At 39.5% G+C, this 21,647-nt stretch overlaps 1 protein-coding gene across 1 annotated transcript in view; it reads right to left on the bottom strand.

Moving 5' to 3' along the window:
• THAP9 (THAP domain containing 9) overlaps window positions 1-19,255 on the bottom strand; it is a 39,286-nt gene extending 20,031 nt beyond the window's left edge. Inside the window, exons 1-5 of the mRNA XM_074395668.1 lie at window positions 19,177-19,255; window positions 18,557-18,887; window positions 13,487-13,682; window positions 11,640-11,943; window positions 6,331-6,445 (exon numbers count right to left, since the gene is read on the bottom strand). Of these exons, the coding sequence (XP_074251769.1) occupies window positions 6,331-6,445; window positions 11,640-11,943; window positions 13,487-13,682; window positions 18,557-18,887; window positions 19,177-19,255 (1,025 nt within the window). The remainder of the gene's footprint in view (window positions 1-6,330; window positions 6,446-11,639; window positions 11,944-13,486; window positions 13,683-18,556; window positions 18,888-19,176) is intronic.
• Window positions 19,256-21,647: the final 2,392 nt, after the last annotated feature.

Below are 21,647 nucleotides of genomic sequence, written 5' to 3'. Positions count from 1 at the left end.
TGGGTAACAAGAGTGAAACTCCGTCTCAAAAAAAAAAAAAAAAAAAAAAAAAAAAAGTAAACAAACCAACTAACCAGTTTGTTCTAATTGATCTTTTTATATTGTAAATCATAACCCAGTCTTACTTGTAAATTCACTGAAATGAGAAAATTGCTGAACGGGAAGGAAACTTTGAGAACATCTAGTACATCTACCTCATTTTACAGACTAGGAAACTGGGACAGAGGGAGAGGTTAAGCGACTTGGCCCATAATGTATGGTAGTTATGAACAAATGTGAAGCCCGGTTTCCTGATGCCCAGGGTTTTACTGCCTCACTCTTTACAGCCTCAAAATTATGCCCTTAAAGGCATATAACTTTTGTGCATCTGTGCCTCTATACAACCCACCTGCGCTACTATCTTAGGAGTTCTTTCATGGTATCCCTGTTCTCAGACTGCTAGTTATTTTCTTCCTATTATGGTGTCTATCTTTGGAATTCTTCTTACTTCTAATTTACTCTTTCTAACTTGTTACAGATCAGGAAAGAAAACAGCCATATTTAATAACTATACAACTAAAGGGATTCTGAGGGAAAGACTGAGATGTTCACCTGTAACTAACATATACTTTTGTAGTTCAAATGTCTTTTGAGTTAAATTTCTGATTTTTTGGCTGTATTCGAAGGCAACCAAGCTTCTTACTGGATAGCTGACTGCTACTTAATTGAGAGTTTAATGTTCTTCCCTAAGTATTTTGGGATAGGGCTTTCCAAATATTCTAGGTGCCACCTAGAAGTTTCATAAACAAAATTCACCCTTATTACATACCATAAACTTTCACATATATGCAGTATGTATCACACACACACAGAGTTAACTTTTGAACTTTTTTTTTTTCAACCAAATGCATGGAGGGAAAATACTGTATTTTTAGAATGCAAAACTTGCATATACAGACAGCCAACTTTTCATATACATGGGTTCTGCAGGACTGTCTACAGGACTTGTGTATACACAGATTTTGGTATACTGGCACAAGTTGGGGGTGTCCTAGAACCAATCCCCCACATATATTAAGGAATGACTGTAATAGTTTATAAATATAAATTATAAATATATACATATACATATATGTGTAAGGTCTTTTAGGCTGACTGATGGTGCCATGGACACCATGTTAACCTCTGTGACCTGCACAGACACTCCAGATGAGTTCCTGGAAAATCTAAAGTAAATGGAAGACCTTGAAAAGAGGAAGAAACGATCAACCCCTTCTGCATCTACTTAACTTTGAGACATTCTCTATTGTTCCTATTCCTGCCCTAATTGATAAAGCCATTGGAGTTTGTAACCTTGGTCAACCTTGTCACTCCACACCCTACGACCCACTCCCAGCTTGCAAAAATAGCCCTACACTGTAACTTTCCACTGCCCGCCCCAAACCTATAAAACCAACTCCTATCCCACTACCCTTCACTGACACCCTGTTTGGCCTCAGCCTGCCTGCAACCAGGTGAATAAACAGCCATGTTGCTCACACAAAGCCTGTTTGGGGCAGTCTCTTCATTCAGCACACGTTTTAACAATACACACACTTAAATGGCAATTATGACCCAGTAATTTCATGATGCATTAATAGATTTAAAAAACACACAGGCCAGGAATGGTAGCTCATGCCTGTAATTCCAGCACTTTGGGAAGCCAAGACAGGCAGATCACAAGGTCAGGAGTTCGAAACCAGCCTGACCAACATGGTGAAACCCCATCTCTACCAAAAATACAAAAATTAGTCGGGTGTGGTGGCACGTGCCTGTAATCCCAGCTACTCAGGAGGCTGAGGCAGGAGAATTGCTTGAACCCTGGAGGCAGAGGTTGCAATGAGCCCAGATTGCACCACCACACTCCAGCCTCGGCAACGAGCAAAACTCCATCTTAAAAAAAAAAAAAGTAGTATGTATACACCATGGCATATACTATGTAGCCATAAAAAAGAACAAGATCATGTCTTTTGCAGCAACATGGATGGAGCTAAAGGCTATTATCCTTAGCAAACTAACACAGGAACAGAAAACCAAATATTTCATGTTCTCGCTTATAAGTGGGAGCTAAATGATGAGAACTTGCCTGGGTACCATGGCTTACATCTGTACTCTCAGCACTTTGGGAGGCTGAGGGAGGCAGGTCACCTGAGGTCAGGAGTTCAAGACCAGGCTGGCCAACATGGTGAAACCCAGTCTCTACTAAAAATACACAAATTAGCCAGGCTCAATGCTGTATGCCTGCAATCCCAGCTACTTGGGAGGCTGAGGCAGGAGAATCACTTGAATTCAGGAGGCGGAGGTTGCAGTGAGCCAAGATTACACCACTACACTCCAGTCTGGGCAACAGAGCAAAACTCTGTCTCAAAAAAATAAAAATAAAAATAAAAAAAAGAACAACAGGCCGGGCGCGGTGGCTCAAGCCTGTAATCCCAGCACTTTGGGAGGCCGAGGCGGGTGGATCACAAGGTCGAGAGATCGAGACCATCCTGGTCAACATGGTGAAACCCCGTCTCTACTAAAAATACCAAAAAAAATTAGCTGGGCATGGTGGTGCGTGCCTGTAATCCCAGCTACTCAGGAGGCTGAGGCAGGAGAATTGCCTGAGCCCAGGAGGCGGAGGTTGCGGTGAGCCGAGATTGTGCCATTGCACTCCAGCCTGGGTAACAAGAGCGAAACTCCGTCTCAAAAAAAAAAAAAAAAAAAAAAAGAACAACAGACACTGGGGTCTACTCGAGGGTGGTGGAAGTCGGGAGGAGGGAGAGGAGCAGAAAAGACAATTATTGGATACTGTGCTTAACAACTGGGTGATGAAATAATCTGTACAACAAACCTCTGTGACATGAGTTTACCTATGTAACAACTCTTTACAGGTACCCCTGGACTTAAAAGATTTAAAAAAAGGAAAAAAATAGTAAGACAATGACTAAACAGTATAGCAATGCTACAACAACTAGTATGTTGAAAACTCTTTTCAAGTGTGTCACCAAATTTTAGTTGTTTAAAATTTATGTTTTTTACATTACGATTCTCAAATAAGTACCCAAGATGCTGTGCTGCGTATGTAGTACGTATATAATAAAGCATGCAGTGTCCCTATGTAAGTTTTATTTTAAATAGGGTAAAAAAAAAATTTATGTTCTGCTGAGTTTGATTTTTAAATGGAAATCTCAATGGTATCTGAATATCTACAGCTACTAGAATGATGTCATGAACATGAAGTAGAATGATATGTGGATTTGATTTATTTTTTAAAGTTTTTATAAGAAAGTAGGCATACTCAAACCAAGTTCATGAGTTAGAACAGTAGGGAGGACATAATTTCTCCTTTAAATCTCTTTTCTTTCCTGAAAATAAAAAAATTTTCTTCTGATGATAAAAAAAAGACATTCTTCCTTTTGTTTAAGACGGAGTCTTGCTCTGTCGCGTAGGCTCAGTGCAGTGGCGCAATCTCGGCTCACTGCAGGCTCTGCCCCTTGAGTTGCAGTGATTCACCTGCCTCAGCCTCCTGGGGAGCTGGGATTATAGGTGCACACCACCACGCTTGGCTAATTTTTTTTTTAGTAGAGATGGGGTTTCACTACATTGGCAAGGCTGGAACTCCTGACCTCAGGTGATCCACCTGGCTCAACCTCCCAAATTGCTGGGATTACAGGCGTAAGCCACCACACCTGGCCGACACATTCTTCTTTTCAAAAAAACTAAATACAAAAAGTATAAAGAAGAAAGTAAAAAGTTACTGTTAATATTTCACGAACATTCTTCCCTATGTCTTTATATATATACATACCTAGATATAATTTTCAAAATTGTATATTGAATCTATTTTTCACTTAATGGTAATGTTGCACATATTTTTACACTCCCTTAAATATCAACCTACAGCAACATTTTAAATGTTTATACAGTATATACCACAGTATAGTTAAATGAAGATAATTTAACTAACTCAAATCAAAGGATGTCTTGATAATTTCAAATTTTTAGATAACGTAACAGTGCCACAATGTGTGTATGTATACCTGTGCACTCATACACATATACGTATTTATGTCATTTGTGTAACCATCTGAGGTAAACTTATGCATATATTGGCATATATGAACTCAATTTTAATAAGAAATTAAAGACAAATTTTGGATTTTAGGTGCACATAACTGGGTGTGTCAATTTAAAATTAATATTCCCAAATTGTCCTTGCAAAAGTTCAAACGAATTTTCATTTATATTCTCATCAACATGATATTTTAAATTAACAAACCAATATCTAATAACTTAGTTATGGAATTATTATAGGGAGTCAGTTGGGTAGCTTAAAATTCTGCCTGGGAGGCCGGGTATGGTGGCTCACACCTGTAATCCCAGCACTTTGAAAAGCCGAGGTGGGTTGATTACGAGGTCAAGAGATTGAGACTATTCTGGCCAACATGATGAAATGCCATCTCTACTAAAAATACAAAAGTTGGCTGGGTGTGGTTGCGCACCTGTAGTCCCAGCTTCTTGGGAAGCAGAAGCAGGAGAATCGCTTAAACCTGGGAGGCAGAGGTTGCAGTGAGCCAAGATCACGTCACTGCACTCCAGCCTGGCGACCGAGCGAGACTCCGTCTCAAAAAAAAAAAAAAATTCTGCCTGGGAAAAAATATAGTCCTAGAAATCCATAGTGCTAAGTGTTTTTCTATTAAAACTTTTAGGTACTCTTGCTGTTCTTACTTTTGATTCTCTCACAGCAGGTAAATTATAGACGGAGTTCATTTACTAAACTGCAGTGAATATAAACCAAAAATTAGAAACAGAGGAAATATAACTAAGCAACAACTGTGGCAACATTTTCTATCTATGACCAGGATCACACTGAATATACCACTATTTTAATATGTTGAGAATATTAAGACTTCGTTTCAAAGATTTTGTGAAAATAAATTACCTTAAAGACCCCAAATACTGGAATTATAAAAAACACAGCTTTGGGCAAGTTTTGGACATAAAGAATCCCGGGAGAACTGAAAAAGGGTACAATATCAGAAAAGAAAAAATTAAGAGAAGTATCTGATACAGCTAAGAATAGAGAAAGATGTATGACAATTAGAAATCTGTAAGGCACCCTATAACCAAACCAAGGGTTTTAAAAAATTTAAGTCTAGTTTGGTCTGTCATCATCTAATTGTTAACCATCTAATTGTTTCTCCATCACTATGGAGGGAAAGACACCAGTTTTGACTACAATTCTGGTACTGCCTTTTCCCAGTTACTTACTTTCCCTGGTCGGTGACTGGTCACATTTTCTCCTTTCTCCCCAAATCTAATCCCGTTTTTTGCCAACTCTCAGTTAATAACTATTTCATTGAGAAAACAGAAGCAATCCAATAAAAACTCATTTTCCTGCTGAGTGTGGTGGTGCATGTGTATAGTTCTAGCTACTCAGGGAGACTAACTGGAAGACTGCTTGAGCCTAGGAGTTCAAAGCTAGCCTGGGCAACACAATGAGGCCCCATTTTGTTTTTTTTCTTTTTTTTTCTTTTTTTTTTTTTTTTGAGAGGGAGTTTTGCTGTTGCCCAGGCTGGAGTGCAATGGTGCGGTCTCCGCTCACTGCAACCTCTGCCTCCCAGGTTCAAGTGATTCTCCTGCCTCACTCAGCCTCCCGAGTAGCTGGGATTACAGGCGCCCACCACCACATCTGGCTAATTTTTGTATTTTTTAGTACAAGACGGGGTTTCACTATATTGGCCAGGCTGGTCTTGAACTCCTGAACTCATGATCTGCTCGACTCTACCTCCCAAAATGCTGAGATTACAGGCGTGAGCCACCTTGCCTGGCTGACGCTCCATCTTTTTAAAAGACAAAACTCATTTTCCTACTACCAAATCTGTTAACCAATTGTATCTATACTTCTGCCTTTCTTCCTGTTTCAATGGATGAACTGTCCCAATACCTTAAGGTCATACTTCCCTCCACAATGGTGCTGGGTGTTCCTCCTGCAATTATCCTTTCTCTTATACATTGCCAATTTTCTTCTCTCTCTTGGATCATTCCCATAAACATGCAAACATGCTGGGACATCCGCCATCTCAACAAACACCTTTCCCTCAATGCATGTTCCCTTCTACCTACAGACCTATTTCTCTGCTCTCCTTCATAGCAAAATTCAACGGAAGAGTCCACAATCATTTTCTCTGCTTCTTCACCTTTAGTCTCTCTTAATCCCACTCCAATCAGGTTTACCTCTCCAACACGCTACTGTAACTGCTTTTGTCATGGTCATCAATGACCTTCATCTTGCAAAATCCAATGGTCAATCCTCTGTCCTCATCTTACCTGATCTCCCAGCAGCATTTGACATAGTGGACTACTCCCTCCTTGAAATACTTTCTACACTTGGCTTCCAGGCCAGCACAATCTCCTGGTTTTCCTCCTGCCTCACTGGCCGCTCCTGATCAATAAATATTTATTGAATAAATGAATACTGAATATGATTAGAAAGATCTAATGCTTAAGATAACTGTGTTAAAAACAGATCACTTTTTAAATGGGAAAATAAATGGAAATGTATATACCATTAATCTAAGAACCTTATATTAATAGAAAATAAATGAAAATGATATACCATTAATGTAACAGAACACTATTTGGCCATTAAAACAAAATTTTATTGGTAGATAGTTGTTTCTTTTTTTTTAAACTCTGGGAGGATACACACAAAACTGCTAATAGTAGTTACGTTGTAGGATTAGGGAAAGGGAAGTATTGTGTTTTTCACTTTCTGGTATTTATGTACTTATATATTGTTTGAATATTTTATAACAGACATGTATTACTATCATACTAAACAATATACCTTACTTAGGCAAAGAACCTAAAGAAATGAGCAACTGATTGAGTACTGGAATTATAAATCTAAATACAGAATGTCACAGCAAAGGTCACAAAATGCAAAATGACATGAATAGAGAAAAGGTAAGTGTGACCTTGAATTACCAGGAAGATTTATTCTAGGAGGTGATGCAGAACTATGGGAAATGAAGAAAACCGTGAAAAAGAAGAGAAGTTAGCTGGGCAAGGTGGCTCAAGCCTGTAATCTCAGCACTTTGGGAGGCTGAGGCGGGTGGATCACGAGGTCAAGAGATTGAGACCATCCTGATCAACATGGTGAAACCCTGTCTCTACTAAAAATACAAAAAATTAGCTGGGCATGGTAGCGCGTGCCTGTAATCCCAGCTACTCAGGAGGCTGAGGCAGGAGAATTGACTGAACCCAGGAGGCGGAGGTTGCGGTGAGCCGATATGGCGCCATTGCACTCCAGCCTGGGTAACAAGAGCGAAACTCCTCAAAAAAAAAAAAAAAAAAAAAAAAAAGAAGAGAAGTTACGTGAAATATCTTATATAAACCATAGTGAAATACCATTAAGTTTAAGTAATGCTTTAAAACTATGCAGAAGAGATTAAAAAGGTATAGCTTCTCAACTCAAAGAAAAGACAGATGTTTAGATTTATAAATGATGGACATTTTAATTACCCTGATTTGATCACTACAAATTGCATACATGTATCAAAATATCACATGTACCCTCAGAATATGTACAACTAATATATCAACAGAAAACAAAAAAACAACCAAAAGGTATAGGAGGGGGAAATTATCAACACAGTACCTATAAAACAATCTTGCTTAGCAAAAAGTGAATAATTATAAATAAGTATAATATCTAACCTGAATGGTAAAATCACATTATGAGAAAGTAAGCTTTATATACAAATGTTCATCTAAATATATGAAATAACAAGTATAACCCCAAAATGGAAACAATAGAAATGTCCAATAGTTGGAGAATGCCAGAGTTAATTAAGTAGGGAAGGACTACCTGATATCATGCAGCTATTTAAACTTGTCTATAAAGAGTCCAAAATAATGTTACAGATAAAAGGCATATATAATAAAGTGATAAAAGGCTGGTTGGAAATTATAAAGATCACAGCTATGTAAACACTAGTAATCTAAGTGAACACACACGCACAAAGAATGAAAGAAAATGCTCTGTTAACAATAAATAAATTTTCCCTCTTCTAAATTTTTTCTTCTTCAGCCTATTCTGAATGTCAATTATTTCTAAATTTTTTATTAGTAGTATTATTGTTATAGCATGTATAGAGGAAAATCTATATTTCTTTTCTGTTTTTAATTATTTTAATTAAAAAGCCTAAGATTTCTCCCCAAATCTACATTTTTAAAAAAAGGAATCTGGGCCAGGTACAGTGACTCACACCTGTAATCCCAGCATTTTGGGAGGATGAGGCGAGTGGATCATGAGGTCAGGAGTTCAAGACCAGCCTGGCCAAGATGGTGAAAGCCCATCTCTACCAAAAATACAAAAATTAGCCAGGCGTGGCCGTGAGGCTGAGGCAAGAGAACTGCTTGAACCCGGGAGGAAAAAGTTGCAGTGAGCCAAGATTGCACCACTGCTCTCTAGCCCAGGCAACAGAGCAAGACTCCATCTAAAAAAAGAAAGAAAAAAAAAAGGAATCTGTAAAAATGGTGGCTCACATCTGTAATCCCAGCACTTTGGGAGTCCAGGGTGGTTGGATCACTGAGGCCAGGAGTTTGAGATCAGCCTGGCCAACATAGCAAAACCCTGTCTATCCTAAAAATACAAAAAAATTAGCTGGACGTGGTGGTGCAAGCCTGTAATCCCAGCTACTCAGCAGGAGGCTGAGGCATGAGAATTGCTTGAACCTGGGAGGCAAGGTTACAGCGAGCTGAGATCGACTGTGCCACTGCACTGCATGCAGCCTGGACAACAGAGCAAGATTCAGTGTCAAGGAAAAAAAAAAAATTTGTAGAACTAGTGCTAAAAACAGTAAAAATTTAAAATTCAGTATTAAATTTAGAAGATATTACTAGAAAATAATTGTTGCTTGCTCCACACTAAGAGAATTATAAATATATCTATCCATTTTAATCACAAATCCTAAAAAATTATTTATCAAAATCTGATCCCTGGACAACCTACATTGGCATCAAGTGCAGTGCTTATGAAAAATGCAGATTTTTGTGCTTTGCTTAAGACCAATGGTTATCAATCTAGAACGGTTCTATATTTTTCAGGATAGTCAGTTATTAAAACTTCTGAAGTATACTAGAAATTCCAATATTTCAGGCTTCAAATTTTATCACCCAGACTGCCTAGGAGATGAAAAAAACTTGTCACACTATGTGTCTTCATTTTGTTGGTGAAAGTACTGCTGATGTGATAATAGGCAAATACCACCTAGAAGTTTTTGAAAAATAGAAAATGAGCCGGGCATGGTGGCTCAAGCCTGTAATCCCAGCACTTTGGGAGGCCAAGGCAGGTGGATCACGAGGTCGAGAGATTGAGACCATCCTTGTCAACATGGTGAAACTCCATCTCTACTAAAAATACAAAAAATTAGCTGAGCATGGTGGCGCGTGCCTGTAATCCCAGCTACTCAGGAGGCTGAGGCAGGAGAATTGCCTGAACCCAGGAGGTGGAGGTTGTGTTGAGCTGAGATTGTTCCACTGCACTCCAGCCTGGGTAACAAGAACAAAACTCCGTCTCAAAAAAAAAAAAAGAAAAAAGAAAAATCGAAAATGAGAGTCCATTTTTTTCCATTATTAGTCCATTTTTTTCTTTTTTTAAATGGGAGTATGAGTACTAATAGCCTTAATAAATAAAATCCAATAAAAGAATAACATGGTTTGACATCTAAAGAGTAATTCGCATGTAATCAGCAAGATGTGGTGACAAGAAAGACATTTTTAAAAAATAAAAAATAATTCACTTACGTTCTGAGGATGGAAGAATGAGGCAGCTTAAGAATCTTTCTTACATAATCATAGACTTTGCTACTGCACAAGTAGAGCGTACATGCAAACTGTTTCATTTCTGTGGAGTACTGATCTGTTTCTCTCCAATTATATAACTCCCACTTAAAATCTGTTAAAATAATTTTTTTTATTCTTTGTGATGAACAGTAACATTTTCAGGTACAGATTATAGCATTTGGATACAAAATGCACTGGGCATCAAAATTCAAATACAAACACAGTTGCATTTTAATTGAGTCTATTCAGAGGTTAATATCCACTTAGGGCTTCTTGACCAATTTATTTCGTTCATCTTGAATCAAAGGGAAGAAAAAATTTTCAACTTAAATTATGTTTCACTATTCAGTGGCAGCCTGAATGTAGAGATTTTTAGAGGAACAGGAAAGAAAATAAAATGAGGATATTTATTTATTTTATTTTGTTCCCTGCTTACTATTTCTCTGAGGGTGAAAATTAGATATGAAAAACATTTCTGGGGATATTTTTCATATCTAATTTTAGATATGAAAAATTTCATATCTAAATTTCATACTATCTTGCCTAATTGAGAGAAAAAAAAACTGTTTCTGGTGGGGATTCCTATTTATGACCTCTAGTCACCTCTTGGAAAAACATAAAATATTCTCTTCCTTTGGAGACAGCTACTCTTCTAAAAACAGGACACGTTTCTCTTTTCTTAGAATTTAAGTCCAAACCTCTGCTGCTTTCATTAAAGAATAGGCTGGCAATTTTTATTCTGCACTTTTTCAAGTATCTTAGTTCACAAAGAGGACTAGGTAGCCTTTCAATGGGTTTATAAATCCACCCTATAGAATATTTTAGAAAAAAATGTGAAGATACACAATTTCCAAGCTCAAAGAAATTTTGCAAACTAGTATAAATCCACTGCAAAAAGACTTTGGTAAAATTATATAGTAGTTAAAATTGTTTATAATGAATCTGCAGTAGCAAATGGGTAAGAGCTACCACAAAAAGTTCTGTACTAGAAAAGTACAGAACAGAAAATGGTATAAACCATACGGTCTCATCTCTGGGTAGTGGGGTTACACATTATTATTATTATTATTATTATTATTATTTTTTTTTTTTTTGAGATGGAGTTTTGCTCGTTACCCAGGCTGGAGTGCAATGGCGCGATCTCGGCTCACCGCAACCTCCGCCTCCTGGGTTCAAGCAATTCTCCTACCTCAGCCTCCTGAGTAGCTGGGATTACAGGCACGCACCACCATGCCCAGCTAATTTTTTGTATTTTTAGTAGAGACGGGGTTTCACCATGTTGACCAGGATGGTCTCGATCTCTTGACCTCGTGATCCACCCGCCTCAGCCTCCCAAAGTGCTGGGATTACAGGCGTGAGCCACTGCACCCGGCCATTACACATTATTTTAATTATTTAAATATTTATTTGCTTTTCCTATAATAAATGTTACTTTTTTTTTTCTTTTTTTATACTTTTTTTTTTTTTTTTTTAAAGGGGTTTCACCATTTTGATCAGGCTGGTCTCAAACTCCTGACCTCAGATGATCCACCCACCTCAGCCTCCCAAAGTGCTGGGATTACAGGCGTGAGCCACTGCGCCTGGCAATAAATGTTACTTTTAGAATTAGAAAAGCATAAAATGTAAAATAATTTGGTGATTAATTTTCATTCGTCTTGCTTAAGCTACTGAGACTTTCACTTACCAGCTGAAAGCATGTTTTCGTAGAAAAGAACAAAATAAATATTTAATAATATCTCAGAAAAATAGCTATTTTATAAATACTACAGGTTACTGGGGGGAAGTACCTGAAAATTGAGCTCGTAGCAGACACTCTGTTTCTTCAGAAAGTAGTTTCTCTTCTACAAGTGCATCAATTAATGGTAAACCCTTTCTCTTCTTGATCATCTTGTAGTTTTTTACAGAGATAAGTCTTTTTTTGGATACTTGTAACATTTGTTGCACCTCAGCCAGTTTCTCTGCACCTACTGTCAAAGGTGTCTTTAAACTATAGTTATGGTCCTCAGTAGCAACTTCTTGAGAATTAATTGGAAGAGGTTGTTTTAGGATTTTCTGTCTTGCTTTGCCTTTAAGATGTACCCCTTGAGGAACCTATGACCGATACATAAAATTAAAGTTATTTTAGAAATCATCACATAGTCGAGTATCTGTAAAAATACCCTAAATAAGAAGTACTAATCTGGTTGCTGTGGAGAGTCAGTTACGAAAGAAAAGGTCATAATCTCTGAATTTTTTAATGTGTAGTTTATAGGATAATATAAACAGGTTTTTTTTTTTGCACATATGCAGAAATATTAATGTGATGTTGAAAGTTTCTGAAATAAAGTAACTAGGGAAAGGTGGTAGTAAACAGGGACGGCTTCATGGAAGTGAGCTTCAAGTAGTTCTTTGAAGGTACAATAACATGGTTAATGAAGGTGACAGAGAAGTTATTTGCGCAAAAAAGAAGGCATAGTGGACAGAACATGGCTTTGGAATTAAGACTGACGTGGGTTTGAATCTTAGCTCCCTCAGTTAGCTGTCACATAAGCTCTACAATCTCTTGTGTCCTCATCTGTAAAATGTGGATAATAATACAGGATTGTTTTGAAGATACAATATTAGAATGTATGTAAATCTCCTAGCTCAATGCCTGGACCATTGTAGCTCTCAATACATAGCAGCCATTATTTATGTTACACAAAAATATGAAAGCAGGCAAACTTACCACACACATATATATGTGTGTGTATATATATGGTAAGTATATATGCTTTGAAAAGAGAATTCAGGGCAGTGAAAAATGTACAAATCACTTGGAACTTGATAAGTGTGAATTTGACACCAGTGAAATACTTCCGAATAGGTGAATGAGATAAACCAATACTGAAAGGAGGAGACTCCGATGATTCAGAGGAAAGTAAGGCTAGTGTCAGGATAGAACAGTTAGGTGACTATCACAGATTGCAGAAAATGAAAGTCCATGTTGTGGTTAAGGGGTAAAAGGCTAAAATAAGGGGCCGGGTGCAGTGGCTCACGCCTGTAATCCCAGAACTTTGGGAGGCCGAGGCGGGCGGATCACAAGGTCAAGAGATCAAGGCCATCCTGGCCAACATGGTGAAACCCTGTCTCAAAAAAAAAGGATAAAATATAAAATAAAAATAGTCATAGGAAACAGAAGAATATCATACCAATACTGGTGACTCACTTATAGAAAGTTCCATTATTTCCCACATATTTCCTATATTAATGTTAATAATTAGGTATATTTTTTATCAAGATAACTAATGTTATTCGGAGGAATCAAAAAACATAGATAATTTCAAAGTACTATGAAAGCTGTCTCGTATTTAACAAAAACTTGTATTCTAAGGCTGTTTATATCTACTAGTTGACTTTTGTGATTAGTTAGTAGTCTTTACATTTGTCTAGACAAATGATTTGGATTTATATACTTTTTTAAAAGCTCCAGAACATATGCTTATATAGATTTTTTTTTTAAAAAATTAATTTTCCAAGCATTTAAAATCTATTAGTAGATTTAAGACTTGGGATTTTTTTTTTGTTTGCAAATTCAAGCTATAATGGGAGCTATCTTGATTTTTGAAGGCTCTGTAAAATCTAGTTTTGTTCACTTACACATACATTTAAGTACCTTGTATAGAGAAACAGAAGGCACAGTTCCTTTTTTCAGCTTTCTTCTTATGCCATATGACTCAAAGTCACTTTCTTGAAAATGCTTGGAACACAGTATAGCACCTGGTCCTGGAATCCAAATCTTTTTGCTTTTGGGGTCCACACGATTAACAGCCCTGATCCATTTTGAGCGCTGTATGGTATCAGTTGGAAATCTATGGCAATCATGTTAAAGTTCCATTAATAAAAAACATTATAGTAATACTACAGTATTTATTATATAAACCCATTTATTATTTCACTTCTTTATAGAAACATAAAGCCAAGTGAATTAAAAGTTTAATTAATTTAGCTCAGTTCATTTTTCAATGTTCTTTGATTTTTTTTTTTTTTTTTGAGACGGAGTTTCGCTCTTGTTACCCAGGCTGGAGTGCAATGGCGTGATCTCGGCTCACCGCAACCTCCGCCTCCTGGGTTCAGGCAATTCTCCTGCCTCAGCCTCCTGAGTAGCTGGGATCACAGGCACGCGCCACCATGCCCAGCTAGTTTTTTTGTATTTTTAGTAGAGACGGGGTTTCACCATGTTGACCAGCATGGTCTCGATCTCTTGACCTCGTGATCCACTCGCCTCGGCCTCCCAAAGTGCTGGGATTACAGGCTTGAGCCACCGCGTCCGGCCTCTTTGATTTTTTTTTAATCCAAAAGTTCAACGTCTGATTTTGTCTGTGTCAATTATAGAGGGGCAATTCTCATATTAAATATCCTACTGTATTTTGTCTTCACTTCCTACTTAACAGAAATTGCTCAAATTTAAATGGTTAAAGAATATATGCATCTTTTCCTTTCCTGTGGTGATTTTAAAGTATTTGGTACTTCTCCTTTTAAGAAGTGGAGGCTGGCTGGGCACAGTGGCTCATGCCTGTTAATACCAGCACTTTGGGAGGCTGAGGCAGGTGGATCACCTGAGGTCAAGAGTTCAAGACCAGCCTGGCCAACATGGTGAAACTCTGTCTCTACTAAAAATACAAAACATTAGCCAGGTGTGGTGGTGGGTACCTGTAATCCCAGCTACTTGGGACGCTAAGGCAGGAGGATCTCTTGGACCCATGAGGTGGAGATTGCAGTGAGCCGAGATTGCACCACTGCACTCCAGCCTGGGCAACAAGAGTGAAAGTCCATCTCAAAAAAAAAAAAAAAAAAAGAGGAGCCTAATTCCCCTCCCCTTGAGGGAGTATGGGCTAGAGTTTGTGATTGCTAAGGAATGGAAAAAGCACGTGACAGTAAGTGACCACAAAGGCACTGATATTTCCTCTTTGCTCCTTGTATAGAATGGTTTGCTCTGGGGTAAGTTATCGGCCATGTTATAAACAGTCCTGTGGTGAAAACTAGTTGGTGAGGAACTGAGGCCTCCAGTCAAAGGCTATGTTGAGTTAGTCTTTTTGAAAGCAGGTGACTTCAGCCTTCTTATGAGATACCATAACATCTAGCTACACTCTTAAATCCCTGACCCTCAGAAATGTGTGAGATAAAAACGTTTATATTGAATTTTGAGGTAACTTGTTACGCATCAGTAGAAAACAAGTATTATTTAGGTGTGGTGGCTCACACCAGTAACCCCAAGGTCAGGAGTTCGAGACCAGCCTGGCTGGCCTGGTGAGACCCTGTCTCTACTAAAAATACAAAAAATTAGCTGGGCATAGTGGTGCATACCTGTAATCCAGCTACTCGGGAGGCTAAGGCAGGAGAATCGCTTGAACCCGGGAGGTGGAGGTTGCAGTGAGCTGAGATTGTGCCACTGCACTCCAGCCTGGGCAACACAGCGAGACTCTGTCTCTTAAAAACAAACAAACAAACAAGTATATTTACTATAATCAATTTTTTCATGTTTAAAGATACTACTTCTTCCTAGCCTTGATTATAAAAATTACCTTGCATTTATTTATTTTTCAATCCAAGCCAAATTATGTTTAGAAACCTGTTGTCCAGATGTGGTGGTTTATGCCTATAATCCCAGAACTTTGGGAAGTTGGGGGGGGGCAGATCAGTTGAGGTCAGGAGTTCAAGACCAGCGTGGCCAACATGGTGAACCCTGTCCCTAATAAAAATATAAAAATTAGCTGGGCATAGTGGCCCACGCCTGTAATTCCAGCTACTCAGGAGGCTGAGGCAGGAGAATCGCTACCAGGAATTAGCTAAGAAATCGCTCCAGCTACCAGGAGGTAGAGGTTGCAGTGAGCTGAGATCATGCCACTGCACGCTAACAGGTGACAGCAAGACTCTACCTCCAAAAAAAAAAAAAAAAAAAGAAACTTGTGAAATTAACACAATAAAAATCACAAAACTCGATGATCTCCCATTGAACAAAGAAGAAAAAAAAAAATCACAAAACTACTCTTCTGCACCCCTTCTCTGACTTATCTTAGACAGACAGATTTATAGGTAACTATGCTTTCTGTGTATTTATTTTTTATTTTTTGAGACGGAGTTTCGCTCTTGTTACCCAGACTGGAGTGCAATGGCACGATCTCGGCTCACTGCAACCTCCGCTTCCTGGGTTCAAGCAATTCTCCTGCCTCAGCCTCCCAAATAGCAGGGACTACAGGTGCGTGCCACCATGCCCAGCTAATTTTTGTATTTTTAGTACAGACGGGGTTTCACCTTGTTGACCAGGATGGTCTCGATCTCTTGACCTCGTGATCCACCTGCCTAGGCCTCCCAAAGTGCTGGGATTATAGGCATGAGCCACCATGCCCAGCCTCTGTGTATTTATTTTAATTTGGGCTTTAAAGCACATAGTTATTAGAACTGAAATTGGTAAAAACATTTTCTCAGCTAATTGCTAGAGAAATATAGCAGTATGGTAAAACGTAATTCTGAGATACTCAATCACCTTGAGAAAGAACACTGAATTGGAAAACCTGTATTTAAGCTTCAATGACCTTTGACCAACTATATGGCACTAGATACAACTCTCAATCTTTGAACTTCCTCATGGGGTGTAGTCAGAGTGTATAAGGTTACAAATGTATTCAAAATTACTTTTTAAACTGTAAAGTACTATCCAAAGTTTGGTCCTTCCTAGGAACAACTGTTTCTATTTCTGGAATTATAATTTTATTGTTCTAGAAAGATGATGATACTTGATCAAGAGAAAATGTACAGGGAATTCTTTTTCCAATAAGGCTGGGGCAAATCTTTTTCCAAAAGAACTCTTTTCACTGAGTTCTTTTCTAACTCATGGCACATATTTGCAAGGCAGCTTTTCCAAATATTGGGTATAGTCTCTAAACGTGCAAGGAACCCTCAAAAGTTGGTTGGTCCACCAACTTTTATTACTACCATGGTCTTCTGATGCAAAGCTTCCCAACTGTTATGGCTAGTGAGTACAGCTGTTGATGTTCTTAGCCCATGGGGGGGCCTGGGACACCTGAGTAGTTACTTCAAGGCAGCCCCAAACAGTGCTGTAGTTTTCCCCCAAAGTATTAAACAATTATTTCCTATGCGTAAAATGTTACCAAAAAGGTTGGGGCCAGGTGGGGTGGCTCATGCCTGTAATCCCAGCCCAGGAGTTGGTGACCAATTTGGGCAACATACTGAGACTTCATCTCTACTAAAAAATAAAAATAAAAATTAGCCATGATGGTGGCCTGTGCCTGTAGTCTCATAAGGCTGAGGTGGGAAGATCACTTGAGCCTGGGAGATGGAGGCTGCACTGAGCTGTGATGGTGCCACTGCTCTCCAGCCTAGGCAATGAAGTGAGACCCTGTCTCAAAAAAAAAAAAAAAAAAAAAAAAAGAAAAGAAAAGGAGAAGAAAAAGGCTGGGAAATATTGTAGTCTAACTAGCATAACTAGTTTTGAGGTCTTGACAAAATAAAATTGGTAATACCACTTTTAAAGCATTTACGTTGTGCTATATGTATGCTGTAAAGACTTACACGTTTTGGTTTTACAAAAACTCTACAAGGCAGGTTTTTATTCCTCTTACAGAAGATGAAACCAAGACCCAGAGCCAAGTACAGACATCAGGAAATAATTAAAATTGGAATTCATGTCTCCCTAGTTTAAAGCTACCTCTATCATAAGAAAAATCTCAAATCAATTATCATCTCAGATACACAATGAGTTGGTTCACACTGTTAACAATTTAGGTGAGGGAATTAGCCCTATTTAAAAAAAAATTAATGGATTTGATACATAGCCTGCCATACATAGTCCAAACTCCTTAACCTGGCATTTAAATTTTTGAAATGCTTTGTCTCTCAGGTACTTTTCCACTCCTCTGTGTTATATTCGCACTTTCCACCCTTTACTTTTATTTTTCCATGCCACTCCTAAAGTGCTACCCTCTTTCTATCCCCTTTTCACCATGAAGTTCTTTTCCATCTTTCCATAACACTGCTTTGTCATTAACTCTCTACATCTTATTACTATCTTAACAGACTACTTCTTTTTGAAGCCCATCTCCTTCTGTCTGTGAGGATCTATTTTACCCACTTTTCTGCTTGCCAGTATGCCGTGAATACTGATTTGAATGACCTCTACCAGTCTGAACCATGGATATGAGTTTAGATAAGACTGGTCTGAAATTCTTCCCCACTGTTGAGCCAAATGAAACTTCCCTGCCATGATCAAATGCAGTCAGAATCGGACCGGCCTTGCAGAGCTCGTCTAATAGCACTTAAGAACTTGCAATGCCAGACAGTACAGGAGAAAACTGATCTGTCCTCGTGCTCAGAAAGACGCCACACACTTCAACCTTTGTCCCAAACTGCCTTCCCTTCCGGCCTCCTCACTTTAAGTAATAAGACCAGCAAATTAATGGAGGGCTCCTTTCGAGGAACGCTCGCTAAAGCGGTTGACGGAGTGAGAATCGGCTACTCAGAGGTAAACACTGAGCGGGGAGACTGAACCTCAACTCTCAAGAGTGCCCCGATTCCGCTCCCACGCCCCTACGCTGTGCACGTCACGTCGCGTCACACCCAGGGCGCGACCCACAGTCCGGCCCGGCCCCGCCCCGCCCCACGCCGCGCCACGGCCTGTCAGGCTCCGCAGGGAGTTCGAGGGCTCCGAGGTTGCTACCATACGCACTGGTGGAAGGAGAGGCCGCGCTCCCGGCTGAGCACGGTGTCACGGGTGCTGCAGCCCACTGCGGAGCAACTTCGGGTCATCTTCTCGTTACGTGGGTCCCCACCTTCGGGTCCCCGGAATGCAGGAATCACGATCACTTTAGCTCCGCCCGTTGACTCGGCGGCTGCGACCTTTATTTGACAGGAAAGGCGGGCTTTAGAGGCGCGGGACTCCCACACTTCCTCTCCGAAGGCCCGGCGCCGGCACTGTAGCCAATCACAGGCCACGTTTTGTCGCAACAGCCAATCGGAAGGGCCTAGTCCTGAAGACGTGTACTTGACCGCCCCTCCCTCTGGGTTGGAGGCAGGATAGTGGGTTTTGCTGCAACCGGTTCGTTTTCCTCCGGTTTTCACTCATTCTGGCACAATCCGGCGTCATCGTCCTTCCTGTGAGGCCGAGCCTGAAAATGCGAAGCAAAGAGGCAGGACAAAAATTGAGGCGAATCGGGAAACCTGCCAGTGAGTCTCCGGGTGCGGTCTCTGGAACTGGAGGATATCGGGAGGAAGGGGCATGGAAGAGGGATGAAACGCGGTTCCCTAGGTATGGTGAAGACAGAGTCGGGCCCAAAATACATGATTTACTGAGATGCGTGTCGTGTTCTTGCGCTTTATCTTGTAGCTTTCCGATGCAGAAATAAGGGGGAAGCTCTCGGCCAACCATCCCGAGAGCAGGAGACAAATAGGATACGCCGACTATTAACTCAACCCTTTTCTGAAACACTTTGCCACAATGAAGGAAATAAGGTAAGGTTCTTGGGGCTCGTCAGTAGCAATAGGGGCAGGGGACAAGGGGCAATGAAGTAGTTTTGGTTGGGAATGAGGCATTAGGGATAGCTTTCAGGAGAGAGAGTTTAGAACAATGTCTTCATTAAGTTCTGTGTTTAAGGAAGAGATTTCAATTTGCTTAGAAGAAAACGGGCCAATGTGTTTTTGTCTCCGAGGAGATCCTTAGCGTACAGAAAACAGAATGGTTTACAACTTTTCCATTTCTTGGTATAGCACACAAAAATAATTCCAAATATCCAGGGCTATACAAGATTTCTTTTTCCCCTTTGTGTTTATTTTGTCCAGATTTACAGCCGAAAGGATACATATTAAGGAATTATCACACCAGTTTTCCATTATAATATGCTTGTATCTTCTCAGAATGGAATCAATAGGTTTTACTTATGTTTCCTTAAAAGTCACATGGCCTAAGAATAGATAGTCCAGGAACTTTGGAAAAACTGGTCCCTGGGAGATGTTCAAGGCGAATACTTTTTTTTTTTTTTTTTTTGACACGGAGTTTCGCTCTTGTTACCCAGGCTGGAGTGCAATGGCGCCATCTCGGCTCACTGCAACCTCCGCCTCCTGGGCTCAGGCAATTCTCCTGCCTCAGCCTCCTGAGTAGCTGGGATTACAGGCACGCGCCGCCACGCCCAGCTAGTTTTTTGTATTTTTAGTGGAGACGGGGTTTCACCATGTTGACCAGGATGGTCTCGATCTCTTGACCTCGTGATCCACCCGCCTCGGCCTCCCAAAGTGCTGGGATTACAGGCTTGAGCCACCGCGCCCGGCCGTGTTGTTTGTTTGTTTGTTTGTGTGTTTAACTTCTTGAGGAACTGCCAGACTATTTTCCCAAGTGGCCGCTCCATTTTACATTCCCACCAGCAGAGGATGAGGCTGCCAGTTTCCCCACATTTTTGTGGGTGTGAAGTGGTTGTCTCATTGTGGTGTTTGCCTTTTTTTAAGGACTCAAAAGTTTGCAGACAGAGGCATTCACTTGCCATTTTTCTAAGGTAGAGTTGAAAGTACTGCTGCCGGCCAGGTGCAGTGGCTCATGTCTGTAATCCTAGCACTTTGGGAGGCCGAGGTGGGTGGGTCACCTGAGATTGGGGGTTCGAGACCAGCCTGACCAACATGGCGAAAACCCGTCTCTACTAAAAATACAAAGGTAGCCAGACATGGTGGTGCATGCCTGTAATCCAAGCTACTCCAGAGGCTGAGGCAGGAGAATTGCTTGAACCTGGGTGGCAGAGGTTTCGGTGAGCTGAAATTGCGCCATTGCACTCCAGCCTGGGCAACAAAAGCAGAACTCCTTCTCAAAAAAAAAAAAAAAAAAGGAAAGAAAGTACTGCTGCTAGTTCAGCATCTGAAACGAGGGCTGTTTTCTTTCCTGTTTAGTTGGATTGCAACTGTGTGCCTTTCCTAAAGATGAAACAGTGTGTTTCTCATATTATTTTGACAACATAACATTTCTTTAATTATTAATTTCAAATGAGTTTCTGAAAACTGCTTTTATCAGAACAGATTTACTTAAAGTAAGGCAACTAATTTACAATAGTCAAAAGGGGTCAGTGCTTTAGATTGTTACTTCTGGATAGGAAATAAGTAATCCTTTATAGATAGAATCTTTTTTTTCTTAGTTGTATTTTTGTATCTTTACATTTGTTTATAACTTTTATATGCTTTTGTTGTTGTTGTGATTTTTACTTTTACTGTTGACAAAGAAGTTCTCAATTTGGTCATTTGGTTATATCGTTGCTGCTTCTAGTAACTTCATATCCAGTGATTAAACCTTTTCACTGCTGTTCACATAATGAACCGCTGTGATTATTAAATACTCAAATGAGGATATGTAAGCTGTGTTAAAGACAGTGTTATTTGCAAAGGCATTGACTATTGCACAAAAAAAAACTTAAAAATCTCTTTTCAGGAATTGTACTGTCAGAGATGACGGGAAAAGATACACAGGTCTTGGAAGATAATTACTCAAAATATGCAGAGAAGGTAGTATATCTTTCTATTTTAAAGGTGTTAAGTGGAACTATAGCATGAGTTGAACATGGAGGATTGTCTAAGTGGAAACATTTATAAAGGCTTTGATAAAACCTAATTTCCCATTTTATGGTGTAGAATCTCATTAATTGGCCACTTGGAAAGAATAATAACAACTAATGTTTACTTATTGACCAGTTACTGTGGGCCACACATTATGCTGAGGTGTTTTTTTTTTTTTTTTTTTTTTTTTTTTTTAAGATGGGGTTTCACCATGTTGGCCAGGCTGGTCTGGA

This window comes from Saimiri boliviensis, chromosome 3 (assembly GCF_048565385.1).
Source record: "Saimiri boliviensis isolate mSaiBol1 chromosome 3, mSaiBol1.pri, whole genome shotgun sequence".
In the NCBI taxonomy this organism is placed as follows: domain Eukaryota; kingdom Metazoa; phylum Chordata; class Mammalia; order Primates; family Cebidae; genus Saimiri; species Saimiri boliviensis.
This window is presented reverse-complemented; position numbering and strand designations above follow the sequence as displayed.